The following is a 13319-nucleotide window of genomic DNA, read 5'->3' as shown; positions in this document are numbered from 1 at the left end:
AGTTAATAATAACAGCAATAATCAACATTGCTAAAATTATAATTAGTATTATTACTAAGATTAACGGTCATATGGAGACTTATAATTGTGGTTTATGTAATTATTTCTCATTTATATACAAATGTCCAAAGTAGTAATTGTGGTTATTGTTATTTCTGTATACCATATTTTAATGTATAAATTTGAAAAGGAAAGAATTGGGGCACCTGGGTGGCTCAGTCGGTTAAGCATCTGACTTCGGCTCAGGTCACGATCTCGCGGTCCGTGAGTTCGAGCCCTGCGTCGGGCTCTGGGCTGATGGCTCAGAGCCTGGCCTGCTTCCGATTGTGTGTCTCCCTCTCTCTCTGCCCCTCCCCCGTTCATGCTCTGTCTCTCTCTGTCTCAAAAATAAATAAAAACGTTAAAAAAAAAATTTAAAAAGGAAAGAATGAATACTTATGATTTAGGGAGGCAAACTTGTAATTAAATTTGACAATATAAATAGTTGCAGAATTGAAGCACTGAAGCAGATTTAATACAAAAATTATGTGATAAAATAAAAATATGATAGTATTAGATGAAATGAGATGAAAGGCAATAAGTCTTTAAGAAGGATGATGTGACCAGGAAGAGGGAACTGTATTGCAGTGGAGGAATCATGCAAAAGAACAAAAAAAGAGTGAAAATTTGAACTAGCCATCTGCGGAGTATTAGATAATGATTGAGAGAATGGTGTCTAACTTTGTTTTTGGAATTTCAGGGGCTGCTTGGATGGGGTTATTACTTGATAATGCTTCCATTCCGGTTTACCTATTACACAATACTTGATATATTTAGGTATGTACATTTGTATTTATATGTTAGTAGAAATAGGGTAGACTTTGGAGCTGAAACATAGACCAGAATAGTAAGGTTTATGCTTTGTCAGTTTTGACTTGCCAATTGATCATCAGATTGAATACTCTTTCAGAACACTCTAATACTGTAGTACGACAATATTTTAAATTGTTCAAACATGACAGATGTTGTGAAATGGAACTGTTTTAAAGTAACCCTGTAAAGTAGTCTTGCCTATCTTTCTCAAGATCAGTCTGCCTATGTTTATCATTATCCTCCCTCTTCCCACCATGTTTGTCACCTTTACATTCCCTAGTGAATCTTCACACCCTTTTCTTTCTAACCACCATTATCTACCAGCTTCACACCCCTTGTAACTTTTACCCTAAACCATCTAACTATATCTGACTACTCATAATCCCAAAAAATGTTCTTGCTCTTAGATTACCCATTTTTCTCTACATCTCCCACAACACTTTTACCTCTCTGGACACTCCTGTACATTCCCCTCTGTCCTGACAGCTCATTGGTTGCTGGCACTGGCACCCTTCCATATATATACCCCCTTACTTTACACTTTCACTTTTCTTCTCACTTCCTTCATGTGCCATTCAGAGAGCTCAGTACTGGAAGACAGAGAGGGGCCAGGCCTACAAAATGTCAAAGGAGCCCAAGTTTCTGGCATTAGTCGTGGGGCATCTGGTCTATAACTAAGTAGTAAATGAACCCACACCTAGGCTTTATGGGGAACTACTAAAATGTTTTATGGGCATTTAGGCCAACCGATGGAGCTGGAATATGTGGTCTGGGCCTTGCATACAGGGCAACCTGTGCTTTCCCTGATGCATGGAATAGCTTTGCTCTAGAGAGCAGAGGCTGGAGATGAGGACCCAGCAGGTGTAGAAGTGCAAGGATCAGATAAGACTACTTGGTGCTTTAGGAGTCTGCCTGCTTAATGGCTTCCTTTTGCTTTAGCAAAGTTCTTATTGGTTATCAGTTAATCAGTTGGTACTCTTTGCATCCTGTTTTATTTGAGAATGGACACATATAAACCGTTAAAATCATAACAGACTGAATTGAGATCTTTTTTAAAAAAAGCTGATCGTCCTGAATTATGTAGGCCATGAGAATATATTACAGTTAAAAAAGTTACAGCCTTTATCCATTCATTCATCAAAATTTGAAAACTTAATAAGATAGTCCTAAATACTTAATTTCAGAGAAAGTTATCAAATCATCAATCTTTTAAAAGATTTTTAACCACTCCCTTACATATATACAACTTCTTACATTTGTTTTTAATTTGCTCTGGAATGTTTGTGTAAGTGAATTTGATTTGATTACTCAGGAGAAATTCCAAGTGAAATTGTATACACATGGGGAATTTGAGGGGCTAAGAAATTGGCTCAAGATTGGGTAAGAAAAGTGTCATAGTTTAGTCGCCTTTTCTGTGCTGAAAATCTGTGAATATTGTTTGCTTTTCTTGGAAAAAAATATGCATGGCATGTGTGACTAATTTTAATGCAACTGTATCATCCAAGCAACTTGTTTAATGTTATGTAGCACATTGACTTATCAGAACTGTGTCCATTGCCTTCTGTGGAAACCCAAAGGCTAAATAAATGGTGCTATATAATTATGATAAGATAGGCTCTTTAGAAACAGATGTGTGGTATCACCCTTAACTTGACAATAGCTGCCAGGTGCCAAATCTATCAGTGTACTCTAGATCAGTTTTATAAACTTCCTTCATGGATGCCATCAACCATAAATCATTAAGCAGGATTTTACTTGACCCCTTGAAAAGCAAGTAAATCATGAGCACAAGTTCAGGTTTGAAGCCTGACCATAATTTGAATGGCTTGGGAGTATGCACTAAAAATTCAAAATCCCAGGATGACAGAAAGGAAAGGAAGAGGCAAGTAGGACAACAAGAAAGAGACAGAGCTCTTTTCTAGAGCAGTAGAACTGCTGCTTTCTGTGATAATGGAACTTTCTGTGATAATGGAAACGTTCTGTATCTGTACTGTCCAGTGTGGAAGCCACCTAACCACGTATGACTACTGAGTACTTAATGTGGCGAGACCGAAGAGCTGAATTTTAAATTGTATTTCATTTAGTTAACTTTAAATTTAGATAGCTACATGTGGCTACCTTATTAGTGCCATTCTAGAAAATCTGGGGGCACAGCCTGACCTGTGATCTTTTTGGACTGTGTCTTCCTTTCCCAATTTTTCTAGTCCTGAATTTTTCTGCAAAAAGCATGCAGGATTTATTTAGACCAGTGTTGGAATTTATAATCCTAGCAGTTTGCATTCGTCTTGAACAGGCAATGGAACAACACTTGCTGCTTTGCACCTTTTGAGCCAGACTATACTCTCGGGTTTGATGGTCCACTCACAAACCCTTCACCTCCTTTTGCTGCCATGCCTCTGGCTCTGTTGTAGGAATCTTTACAAACTGGCCCACTCCATATGCACTACAGTAAGCCGATTCATGTGATATTTATTCCTTCCTCCCCAGGTTTGCTCTTCGTTTTATACGGCCTGACCCTCGCAGCCGGGTCACTGACCCCGTTGGGGACATTGTTTCATTTATGCACTCTTTTGAAGAGAAATATGGGAGGGCACACCCTGTCTTCTACCAGGGAACGTACAGCCAGGTCAGTGCCACGAACCATATAGATGCCAATTTATTGATATGGTTATATCCACAAAGGAAAGCATAGCCCAGCACTGATCATGTCATTCTTTTACTCAAGAACCTTAAATACCTCTTCACTGCTTATAGAAAAAAAAAAGCCAACCCTACTTGATCTAATTCAAACCTCCTTTGGAGGTCTTTCCTATATAACTTGTTTCTGCATACCCTAGGTTCCAGCTAAACCATTTCCTGTACATACTCTGTACTTTTTACCTCTGTGCCTTTGCTTTTGCTTTTCCCTCCACCTGGAATGCCTTCCTCACATTTTTGGTAAATGGAAGCTTGCCCATCCTTCAGCTAGGTCATATCACTCCTTTCTTATATCCTTTCTGATTGATGTGCCCTACCCTGGCCTACCTTGCAGTCTAAAATAGTAATCTTTCTTATGGTGCTATCATAGTTTTTTTGAAACTTAAAGCATTTTCACATTTTTCCTTATATTATGGTTGCTTATATTTGTGTTTTATCTCCTACAGCAGACAATAATCCCCTTGAAGGCAAAGCCCAAGTTATCTTTGATCCCTCACAGAATTGAACAAGGGCATAGAGCATAGCCTCAAGGCAGCACATCTCTTTCAACCCAAGCCACACAGACCTTTGTTATCTCTCAGGGGGTGAAAATTAAGACTTCTATGGGTGTTAGGCATATCTCTAGTTTGCCAGAGAAAAATGTAGAAATAACACTGTGAACATAGCCCAAACAGTGGTTCTATTCTGCAGCCTCCAGAATTCCTGAATCTATCTGGTGAAAGAGAAAAATACTTTTCTCGTACTTCCTGCTTTGAGTCTCCCATATTGGCTTTTTCTCTATAGTCTCCTCAGGGGCTCTACTACTACCCTACTCAACAAGCATTAAGCACCTACTATATGCCCAGGCAGTGTGCTCAATGCTGGAAATGCAGATGTGAATGAGATGGGTACCTCTCCTGCACCCTCTTTGCTATGATCCTGAGGATAGATCACCAGTGGTCATTCAGGAAATCTTTACTGAATTGTAATGTGCTCAGGATTAAGCAAATGAAAAAGCATACCCAGGAATCTTGGACATTAGCCTTGTCTTTGAAGATCTTTTAAATCCTGTGCTCTTTAGAATGCATTTGGGTCCCCCAGTCTCTCGTGCCTGCTTGGTATGTGGCTTGGGATCAGTCTCACCTTTGCAGTATTTTTTATGTACAGAGATGTTGTAGCTGTAAAGTGGCAAAATTCTCACCTCCCTTTTCACGTGGTCAGATTCTTCTGTTTTTATCTTCCTTTAGACTGTGGGAACAGCTGACTTCTGTGATTTGTTGGGACTTTTCTTTGTCAGCCTGTCTACTGTCATGTGCCTAATACAGTTTAAATCCTAACAACACTAAAACCTTTTCATTAAAGCTTGTTAGCGTGGACTTTCTGTAGGGGGAAAAATGCCAGGGGTGTGAAGGTAGGAACCCAGGAATCTGATTTCTTGTTCACCATTTTTCCTCATTCTCCTTTTGTTCCCTTAGCCTAATTAAAAGCTCAAGGCACAGTCATCATAATAATTGGTGATCTTCTGTCTCCTACAGGCACTTAATGATGCCAAGCGAGAACTTCGCTTTCTTTTGGTTTATCTTCATGGAGATGATCACCAGGACTCTGATGAGTTCTGTCGGTAAGTGGATTGATCGGTTTTTTTGTTTTGTTTTTTTGTGGTTTTTTGCTGATATTTTGTAGTAAGCAGGTTCTTCTCATGTCCTTTTCATCCCTCTCCTCAGCAACACACTCTGTGCACCTGAAGTTATTTCCCTAATAAACACTAGGATGCTCTTCTGGGCATGCTCCACAAATAAACCTGAGGGATACAGGGGTAAGTTGTCTTTCTTTTTCCTCATTGAGATTGTTGAGCTATCTTTAGAATAATCTGGAAAAACATACCATTTATTGCATGATTATTCTGTGGTAGACATAATGCTAGTATACATTATCTTATTTAATCCTCTCAGTAATCCTGAGATATGGGGGTTGTATTATCTATGGTTTAGGAAACAGACTCAGAGTTTAAGCCACTGACCAAAGATCATACAGTTAGCAAGCTCCGTCTCTCAGACTCTTAGCCTTTTATTTACAAGTAACCATTGCCAGGGCCTGTATTTATTTATTTATTTATTTATTTATTATTTATTTATTTATTTAAAATGTCTTCTTGTTTAGTTTTGAGAGAGAGAGAGCACGTGCGTGAGCAGGGGCGGGCCAGAGAGAGAAGGAGACAGAGGATCGATCCTAAGCAGACTCTGCACTGACAGCAGAGATCCTGACGCGGGAGTTGAACTCACAAACCTTGAGATCATGACCTGAGCTGAAGTTGAACACTTAACTGCTTAATTGAGCCACCCAGGTGCTCCAGGGCCTGTTTTAGTTTTAAAAACACCCAGTCCTGTGCAGAAACTTGCTTTTAATATAAATGGCTTTTTAGTGAGGAGTTTACTCTCAGCAGCAACAGTTTTTATTTTTTAAAAAAAAATTTTTTTTTTTCAACGTTTATTTATTTTTGGGACAGAGAGAGACAGAGCATGAACGGGGGAGGGGCAGAGAGAGAGGGAGACACAGAATCGGAAACAGGCTCCAGGCTCTGAGCCATCAGCCCAGAGCCCGACATGGGGCTAGAACTCATGAACCGTGAGATCGTGACCTGGCTGAAGTCGGACGCTTAACCGACTGCGCCACCCAGGCGCCCCACAGCAGCAACAGTTTTAACAGAGCTTCTTATACAATGAATTAGTTGTTTGAGTACCTTGAGTACTGATAGGGATTCAGAAAGTTCAGATCTTTGTTGACAGTAACTCTTACCTGGAGATGGAGATAAGTATTTTTAGAAGTCAGTATAGCATATAAAGGTATCCAGTGAAGAAACATACAGTTACTTTACTGTTGCTTCTGTTCAGCAGCTTTTGAGTATATTCTAGTGGACCAGGCACTGTGCTAGTAGATCCTAGCACAGTGAATCAAAGATGTTTTGCCTACATTTTAGAATCTGACTCTTTACCCCTAACTGGTATTTATACCTCTGATAAATTCCTACAGGGTGCGTTTTGCCGTTCTAATATGGCTCTGGGGTGGGGGTAGTGAATAGAAAGAGTCTAAGGATATTTTTTTACAGATGCTTATAAAATCTCTTTCAAACCATAAGAAAAACATAAGTAAAACTCTGTTATGGTAAAATATTGGTTATTTGGAAGACCAACTTTCTAAACTCCTTTGGAACAGAAAAACTAGCTCTTTTAATGGAGGGCAAGGTAGGGAAACATGAAAAAAGGAGTAAGGAAGGGATTGAATAAGAGGAAGAAAAGGCAGAGACAATGATAGGAGTTGATCACCAGTAGTATAAAACTGAGATTTGCAGTCTTACTTGCTTTAGGCTTGATACCCAACATAGAGAAAAATTATGCTCAGCAGTAGCCAGATTCTTTATAGATCCTTTCCTACCTATCAAAAAGACACTGTCCTTGACCTCTGCAGTCTTCCCTAGCATCATCATGACAACCACCCCACCACAAAAGTCTGTCCTATTCTAATCAAATTACCTGGAAATAGGGACACGAAAATATACCAACAACAAAGGTTAAGAAACTAGGAGGAAAAAAAGGTATGCAGAGAATAAATGACACCTCCTTTCTTTCCCAGGTGGAATTAAAACAGTTCTCTCTTGTTCATGGTGGAAAGTCTAAGAGCTGATCTGGTTCTTCCTGAGGGCTGCCCTTAATCTGTTGGCTTTTCTTTGTGTCAGTGTCACAGGCTTTACGAGAGAACACCTATCCATTCCTGGCCATGATTATGCTGAAGGATCGGAGGATGACTGTGGTGGGACGGCTAGAAGGCCTCATTCAGCCCGATGACCTTATTAACCAGTTGACGTTTATCATGGATGCAAACCAGACTTACCTGGTGTCAGAACGCCTTGAACGGTACAGAGGAGTTCCTCTCTGAAACAAGCAGAAACCAGCTGTAAATTTGGGTGGCTGACCCAGGGCTCCATAGATCCTGACTTCTCTGTCTTAAGCAACTTTGAAAACCTTGTCTATTTAGTGTTAAAATACTTATGTACTTTGACCTAAATAATTCTCCCATCAGATCATCTGTTCCTGGAGATGTGAATCCAAATAAAGACAAGAGTCTGGGCTCAAGAATATATATGTCATGACATTTAAAATAGCTGAACCATGATATAAGGAGCTTAAATATAAAATACATGGAATTGTTAAAACCCTTCCCTCCATTACAGAAGTATTATACGTTAATTGTAGAAAATTTTGAAAACACAGAAAAGCACAAAAAAGAAATTTGAAATCACCCATAATCCTACCACAACTTTTAATATTCTGGTATATTTTCTTATAATTTTATGGACTCTCTCTCTCTCTCTCTCTCTCTCTCTCTCTCTCACTCCTATGTATACGTACATATACAATTTTTGGGAGAGAAAATAGAAAATACACCAGAACGTTACAATATTTTCTCTTAGTAGAATTCTGAACAAAGATATTTCTCCATTTTCTGAGTCTTATGAGATCCACGGATGTGGTTTTTGGTTTTATGAAAGCGGTATATACAAAAATGCAGTAACTCAAAAGGGTATTACTTGTAAAACATGATCTTGATGATTGCTTTTCAACAATAATACTGTTTGATTTGTTAGAATTGAGGAACAGAATAGTTTTAATTGTGAAGTTGAAAAGCTTGCCAGTTCTTTTTTTGCCGAATTAAACTGGGGAAAAGATGGCTTGTTCAGATTCTGCCATGCTCTGCTTTGGAATCCCTTATGGTATTATGAAATACTCATCTACCAAGATTGTCACCTTTTTACCCCCAAAAAATTTCAGTATAAGAAAATATAAGAAAAAAACAGATTGCTCTTTTCCTTCTGTGCTTATGATTTGGCCACAGGGAAGAACGAAACCAGACCCAGGTGCTGAGACAACAGCAGGATGAGGCCTACCTGGCCTCTCTCAGGGCTGACCAGGAGAAAGAAAGAAAGAAACGGGAGGAGCGGGAACGGAAACGACGGAAGGAAGAGGAAGTACAACAACAAAAGTTGGCAGAGGAGAGACGTCGGCGGGTAATGAACCTGTCTTTACTCCTTGTGATTCCCAAAGTGGCCTTAAGTGTGAAAGGAGAAAAACTAGAAGATGATGGGATTTGTGGGTGTTTTAATTCTCCTTGCCATTTTATTAAAGTAAGTTAAGTTCTACATGCATTGTGGGGCTTGAACTCATGATCAAGAGTTGCATGCTCTACTGATTGAGCTAGCCAGCTACCCACTCCTTGTCATTTTTATATTTACTGCATTTTCACAAAAAGTAGTTTTAAAAATTTTTTTTGTTTATTAAAACAGAAACAACAGTGAGTAAAAGGCAAAACAACTCTCTTCCATGAAAAGTAAGCATAAATGGATAACAAGCAGTCAAATGCTGTTAATTCACAGCAGTTTTTATTTTTTTAGCACCAGTGTTAGCTAATTTGGCATTTCATTCGTGATCTTCTTTCATCATGTATTGCCACTTGATTATAGCCAGTGTCTTTTAGCCATTTTTTTCTTTTTTTTTTTTAATTTTTTTTTTAATGTTTGTTTATTTTTGAGACAGAGAGAGACAGAGCATGAACACGGAAGGGGCAGAGAGAGAGGGAGACACAGAATGTGAAGCAGGCTCCAAGCTCTGAGCTGTCAGCACAGAGCCTGACGCGGGGCTCGAACTCACGAACCGTGAGATCATGATCTGAGCCGAAGTCGGACGCTTAACCAACTGAGCCACACAGCCACCCCTTTTAGCCATTTTTTAAGCCTTTTTTTTGGATAGATAAATGCCCTAACATAGTTAATAAATAATACATGTGATGCAATCCTACTTTGAATTTGGGTGTTTCTGACTTTTCCCAAGAAGTTTGTCTTAGATATTAGTCATTAATTTTTCTTCTGGCCTCACAGTAAACCTACGTGGTGATGGTATTGCTGTTTTCTGTTTTCCCTATTGGAGCCATAGCCTCAATTTTGCTTTGTGTCTATACAGAATTTACAAGAGGAAAAGGAAAGGAAGTTGGAGTGCCTGCCCCCGGAGCCTTCCCCTGATGACCCTGAGAGTGTCAAGATCATTTTCAAATTACCCAATGATTCTCGAGTAGAGAGACGATTCCACTTCTCACAGTCTCTAACAGTAAGGACAGCCTAAGTTGTGTAAAGTGTATGTAGGGTCTGGGCTATAGATTTGGAAGCTTTTAAGGAGTCTTGAGAGTGTTGTTGGCATATCTGCTGGGCTGATGAACAGGGAAGGAAGGGGTGTACAGAGAGAAGAGTGCAATGAACCATTGGGTTCCTTCAGTTCTAGCTGCCAACTCAAAGCAGCTGTTATGTTTTCTTTCATCGTGTTTGAGCTCTGCTAAGAAAAAAGTGTACCTTACCAAGAAGCTCCACAAAAGACTTGTATATTTGAGGTGGGAGGCTCTTCCACGCTGCTTGGCTCACATTGGCTTCAGAATCCCACTAGAACCCCTCACTCTATCTCCACTGACCTTACACATCTGAATATAAATGCATGTACAGTTTGCATGCAGTTGTCACTTTCCATTCCTGTTCATTTAGTCCACAGGAACCTCACTTTGTGGGGCTGCCTTGTATATTTGGTATCTAAAGGTAAATAGTGTTTGTCATTCTGTAGGGAAATCGTTAAGAGCAGAGACTCTTAGAGTCTCACAGAATGAGGATCAAATTTTCATGCTTCTAAGACTAGAGATGTGTTTTCTTGGTCAGTGTACTTCCTTGATTCAATTTCTTCATCTATGAAATGGGTATAATACTAGGTACTCTCTAATAGGATTGTTGTTAGGATTAAGTTCATACATAAAGGGCTCAACATTGTGCCTGGCTCTTAGTAAGCACTCAAATGCTAACTGTTGGTTTTGGTATTTATAACCAAAAGGAAGTTTCTGTTTATATTGAGAGTTGGTATGTTGCCTTTCCAGATTTACCAACTACAGTAGATTCTGCCATTTCCTTGATCACTCGAAGTAGTCAAGAATAAACTATGTAATAGTAATGAGGATGCATTGTAGTCAAGTGAGCCTGGGTAGCATATTTATTATTCTCCTGTTTAAGTAAAGAACGTTGGACAAATTGCAGAATATTTTACAGGGCCTCAGATACCTCATCAGTTAAATGGAAGTATAGTCTGCCCTCCGATAACTTTAAACTAAAGATACCTCAGTCACTGTTCTAGACACTCTAAGGATTATACAGATGAGTGAGACATGGTTCTGGAATTCACGGAGCTTATGACTAGTAGGGAATGTAAGACTCCGCTAATGCAGGATAAAAAGTTGGGAGGAATCCTGGCGAAAGAAAAGTGAGCAGCTCTCTCATTTTCCTGTTTATCTCTCATTCATGCATTTATTTATATTGAGGGAAGGTGCTCACATCGCTAACTTTTGATTTTTAAATTGGGATAATATGAATGAGCCTCACATACTACATACCATGTAGTAGGTGGTCACTAAATGTTCATTCCCTTCCCCTGATGTGTTTCCTAACAATGGTTTGCATGTGGATTTTGGCTTGTCACCATGCTCACTTTCACATCATAGTACACCTGAACCCTGTGGAGCTTCTACTCCTCAAACTCGCATTATGTATGTGAAAAACCTAACAAAAATTAACTCTCTTGAGAGTTTTGGAGGAAAATCTGTTAGAATTGTGGAACAGAATAGGCTTCTGGTAGAAGGGGAACCAACCCATTTGTTAACTATTGAATCCTTAAAGACTCTTAAATAGGTGCTCAGTAAAAGTTATTTTAAAAAAAACAACAAAAACCTCAGACTGAGAGAAATACTTGGTCACAGGTGGGGACAAGACTCAGAGATGGGAAAGAAGTGTAAAGGAGAAGTGTGGTGGTGGTATGGGCCTTTAACATTCATGGAGTTTTTAACATATAACCGAGTAATGATTTATAGTGTTTTTGTGCTCTTGCAGACTTTGGTCTTCCTGCGAGCTTTGCCCTTTGTAAATAATCTCAAAAAGTGAATGCTCAGTGAAACACTTCATTTGCACGAAGCTCAGCTATTGATAATAGTAAAATGCTAAGATAAAAAAGGATGAACTATAGAAAAATCTCCAGGTCTCATGAGTGGGCAGAAAAGTGGCAGCTGACTTTCTGTTAAATACTTATTAGAACCCAAATTATACTCAGGATTCATTTTTCTATCTGTTAGAACTAAAAGTGACCTCTGGAGGTGATGTCCATTGTTAGTGGTAAACAGAAAATGCCCATTTTGTACCAGATTAAGTATTTTCAAACCAGATTGAAAAGGAAACAAAATATTGTTTCACCCTTCTCAAGCCCATGTTGGGTTCATAACAGTAATATTTGGTACATGTCTGATGCACCTCAAGATAAAAAGAGAGTGAGGGTTAATGGAAATTGCAAAGAGAGACAAGAACTGTAAATGATCGAGATTGATAGATTAAAATATGAGGAGTTTATAAAATCATGAGTGGATTTAGAGAAGAGCATGGATTTACTCCTTAAATTCTAGAGTATGTATGTTATGTATGAAGTATGCAGCCTCTTAAAAGCTCTAAAGAGGTCAGTTTAAAACACATGAAGAAAGGACTGCTGCACACAGAAGGGAACAAACTTATGAGATGTAACTTCCCTCAAAATAGTAAGGGTAACTTGAATGTTGTGTTCCTGATCTTTGGGATTGACCTGAAAGAAAGAGGTTAGCAGTGCCCTCCACAACACATCCTTTAGACTTTTTTGGTAGAAGTAGCATGCTAGATAAAGTGGGCCACAGAGTGGATCCAGTGTGCCTGTTCTTAATGTGTGGCATCCAGAGACTGGGGATGATAAAGGTGGCTTATTCCATAGGTACCTCACATTTTAGGTTTTAGTAATTTGAGTTTTCTTGATGTCACCTTACTTCTCATTAAGAATTTACTTTTGTTTTATCAGAGTCAGAGCAGGGTGAGGAGGGCATTCTCACAGAGGACAGGTCCACATGGAGTGTGTCGGATCTTGACCAAATTAAGAGAGTGTCCACATGTGGGGACAGGAGTGCACAGAAGTCAGAGCCTGAGTAGCCTGTGGTGGGGTGGGGTGTTAAAGCCAGAACTGGATGAGGAGGGGGAAGCAAACTCCTGGTTTTCTGTGTACATATAGAGAGAGAAATATAGATTTCAATGTATGTATGTATATTCACATATTCTCTAGTTTTTTACACAGAGAGTGCTTGGGAGCAGAAACACCCCAATAGCAATGAACATACCTAACACCTGGATCGTGGCTTTTAAGTACCATTGTCCATTAAGAAGAACCAGGGCTCCTTGGAGAAATGTCTGATTCCAGAGCTGGGGCAGGAAAACACAAGATCAGCCTGGAATACCCTGTGCCAGAAGGCAAGGAATTATTCAAAAAATGATGAGACTTGCCATAAAGACACAGAAGCCATCTTGATTGGACTCATTCTGACTCCATCTAGAACAATTTGAACATTAAAATGAATATTATAACATTATAACCTATTAAAGTAGGAAATCATGACTCTGTGTTAGTATAAATAAGTTGAAAGTTTGAGGAACACTATGTCTATAGTTTCAAAGTACTTCCCCACAGAATCTCTTTAATTACAAAGAGAAGAAGAATTTGGACAGTGGAGAGGCAATCACCACCTTAATGAAGTGATCAAAGTGCACATTATAGGCACTGGGGCAGATTGGAATTGTGCTCCAACTGCGTAGGATGCATTTAGTAGAACGCAGCAGCATTTCTGTAACACGCCCTCCAAAGAACACATCTAGA

General features: G+C 39.2%; 1 protein-coding gene across 3 annotated transcripts in view; it reads left to right on the top strand.

The window, feature by feature from the left end:
- FAF2 (Fas associated factor family member 2) overlaps positions 1 to 13319 on the top strand; it is a 79181-nt gene that overhangs the window by 61450 nt on the left and 4412 nt on the right. For 2 of the 3 annotated variants that reach the window (XM_045500942.1, XM_045500946.1), the window contains exons 4-10: positions 740 to 816; positions 3340 to 3478; positions 5064 to 5149; positions 5253 to 5344; positions 7262 to 7439; positions 8419 to 8590; positions 9540 to 9683. In XM_045500942.1, coding sequence (XP_045356898.1) covers positions 740 to 816; positions 3340 to 3478; positions 5064 to 5149; positions 5253 to 5344; positions 7262 to 7439; positions 8419 to 8590; positions 9540 to 9683 — 888 coding nt within the window. Of the gene's footprint in view, positions 1 to 739; positions 817 to 3339; positions 3479 to 5063; positions 5150 to 5252; positions 5345 to 7261; positions 7440 to 8418; positions 8591 to 9539; positions 9684 to 12731; positions 12917 to 13319 lie in introns of all 3 variants that reach the window. The other variant, XR_006718019.1, reaches the window with a different exon arrangement.

Source organism: Leopardus geoffroyi, chromosome A1 (genome assembly GCF_018350155.1).
Source record: "Leopardus geoffroyi isolate Oge1 chromosome A1, O.geoffroyi_Oge1_pat1.0, whole genome shotgun sequence".
NCBI lineage: Eukaryota > Metazoa > Chordata > Mammalia > Carnivora > Felidae > Leopardus > Leopardus geoffroyi.
Note: the sequence above shows the minus strand (reverse complement) of the source record. Positions and strands in the feature narration are given on the sequence as shown.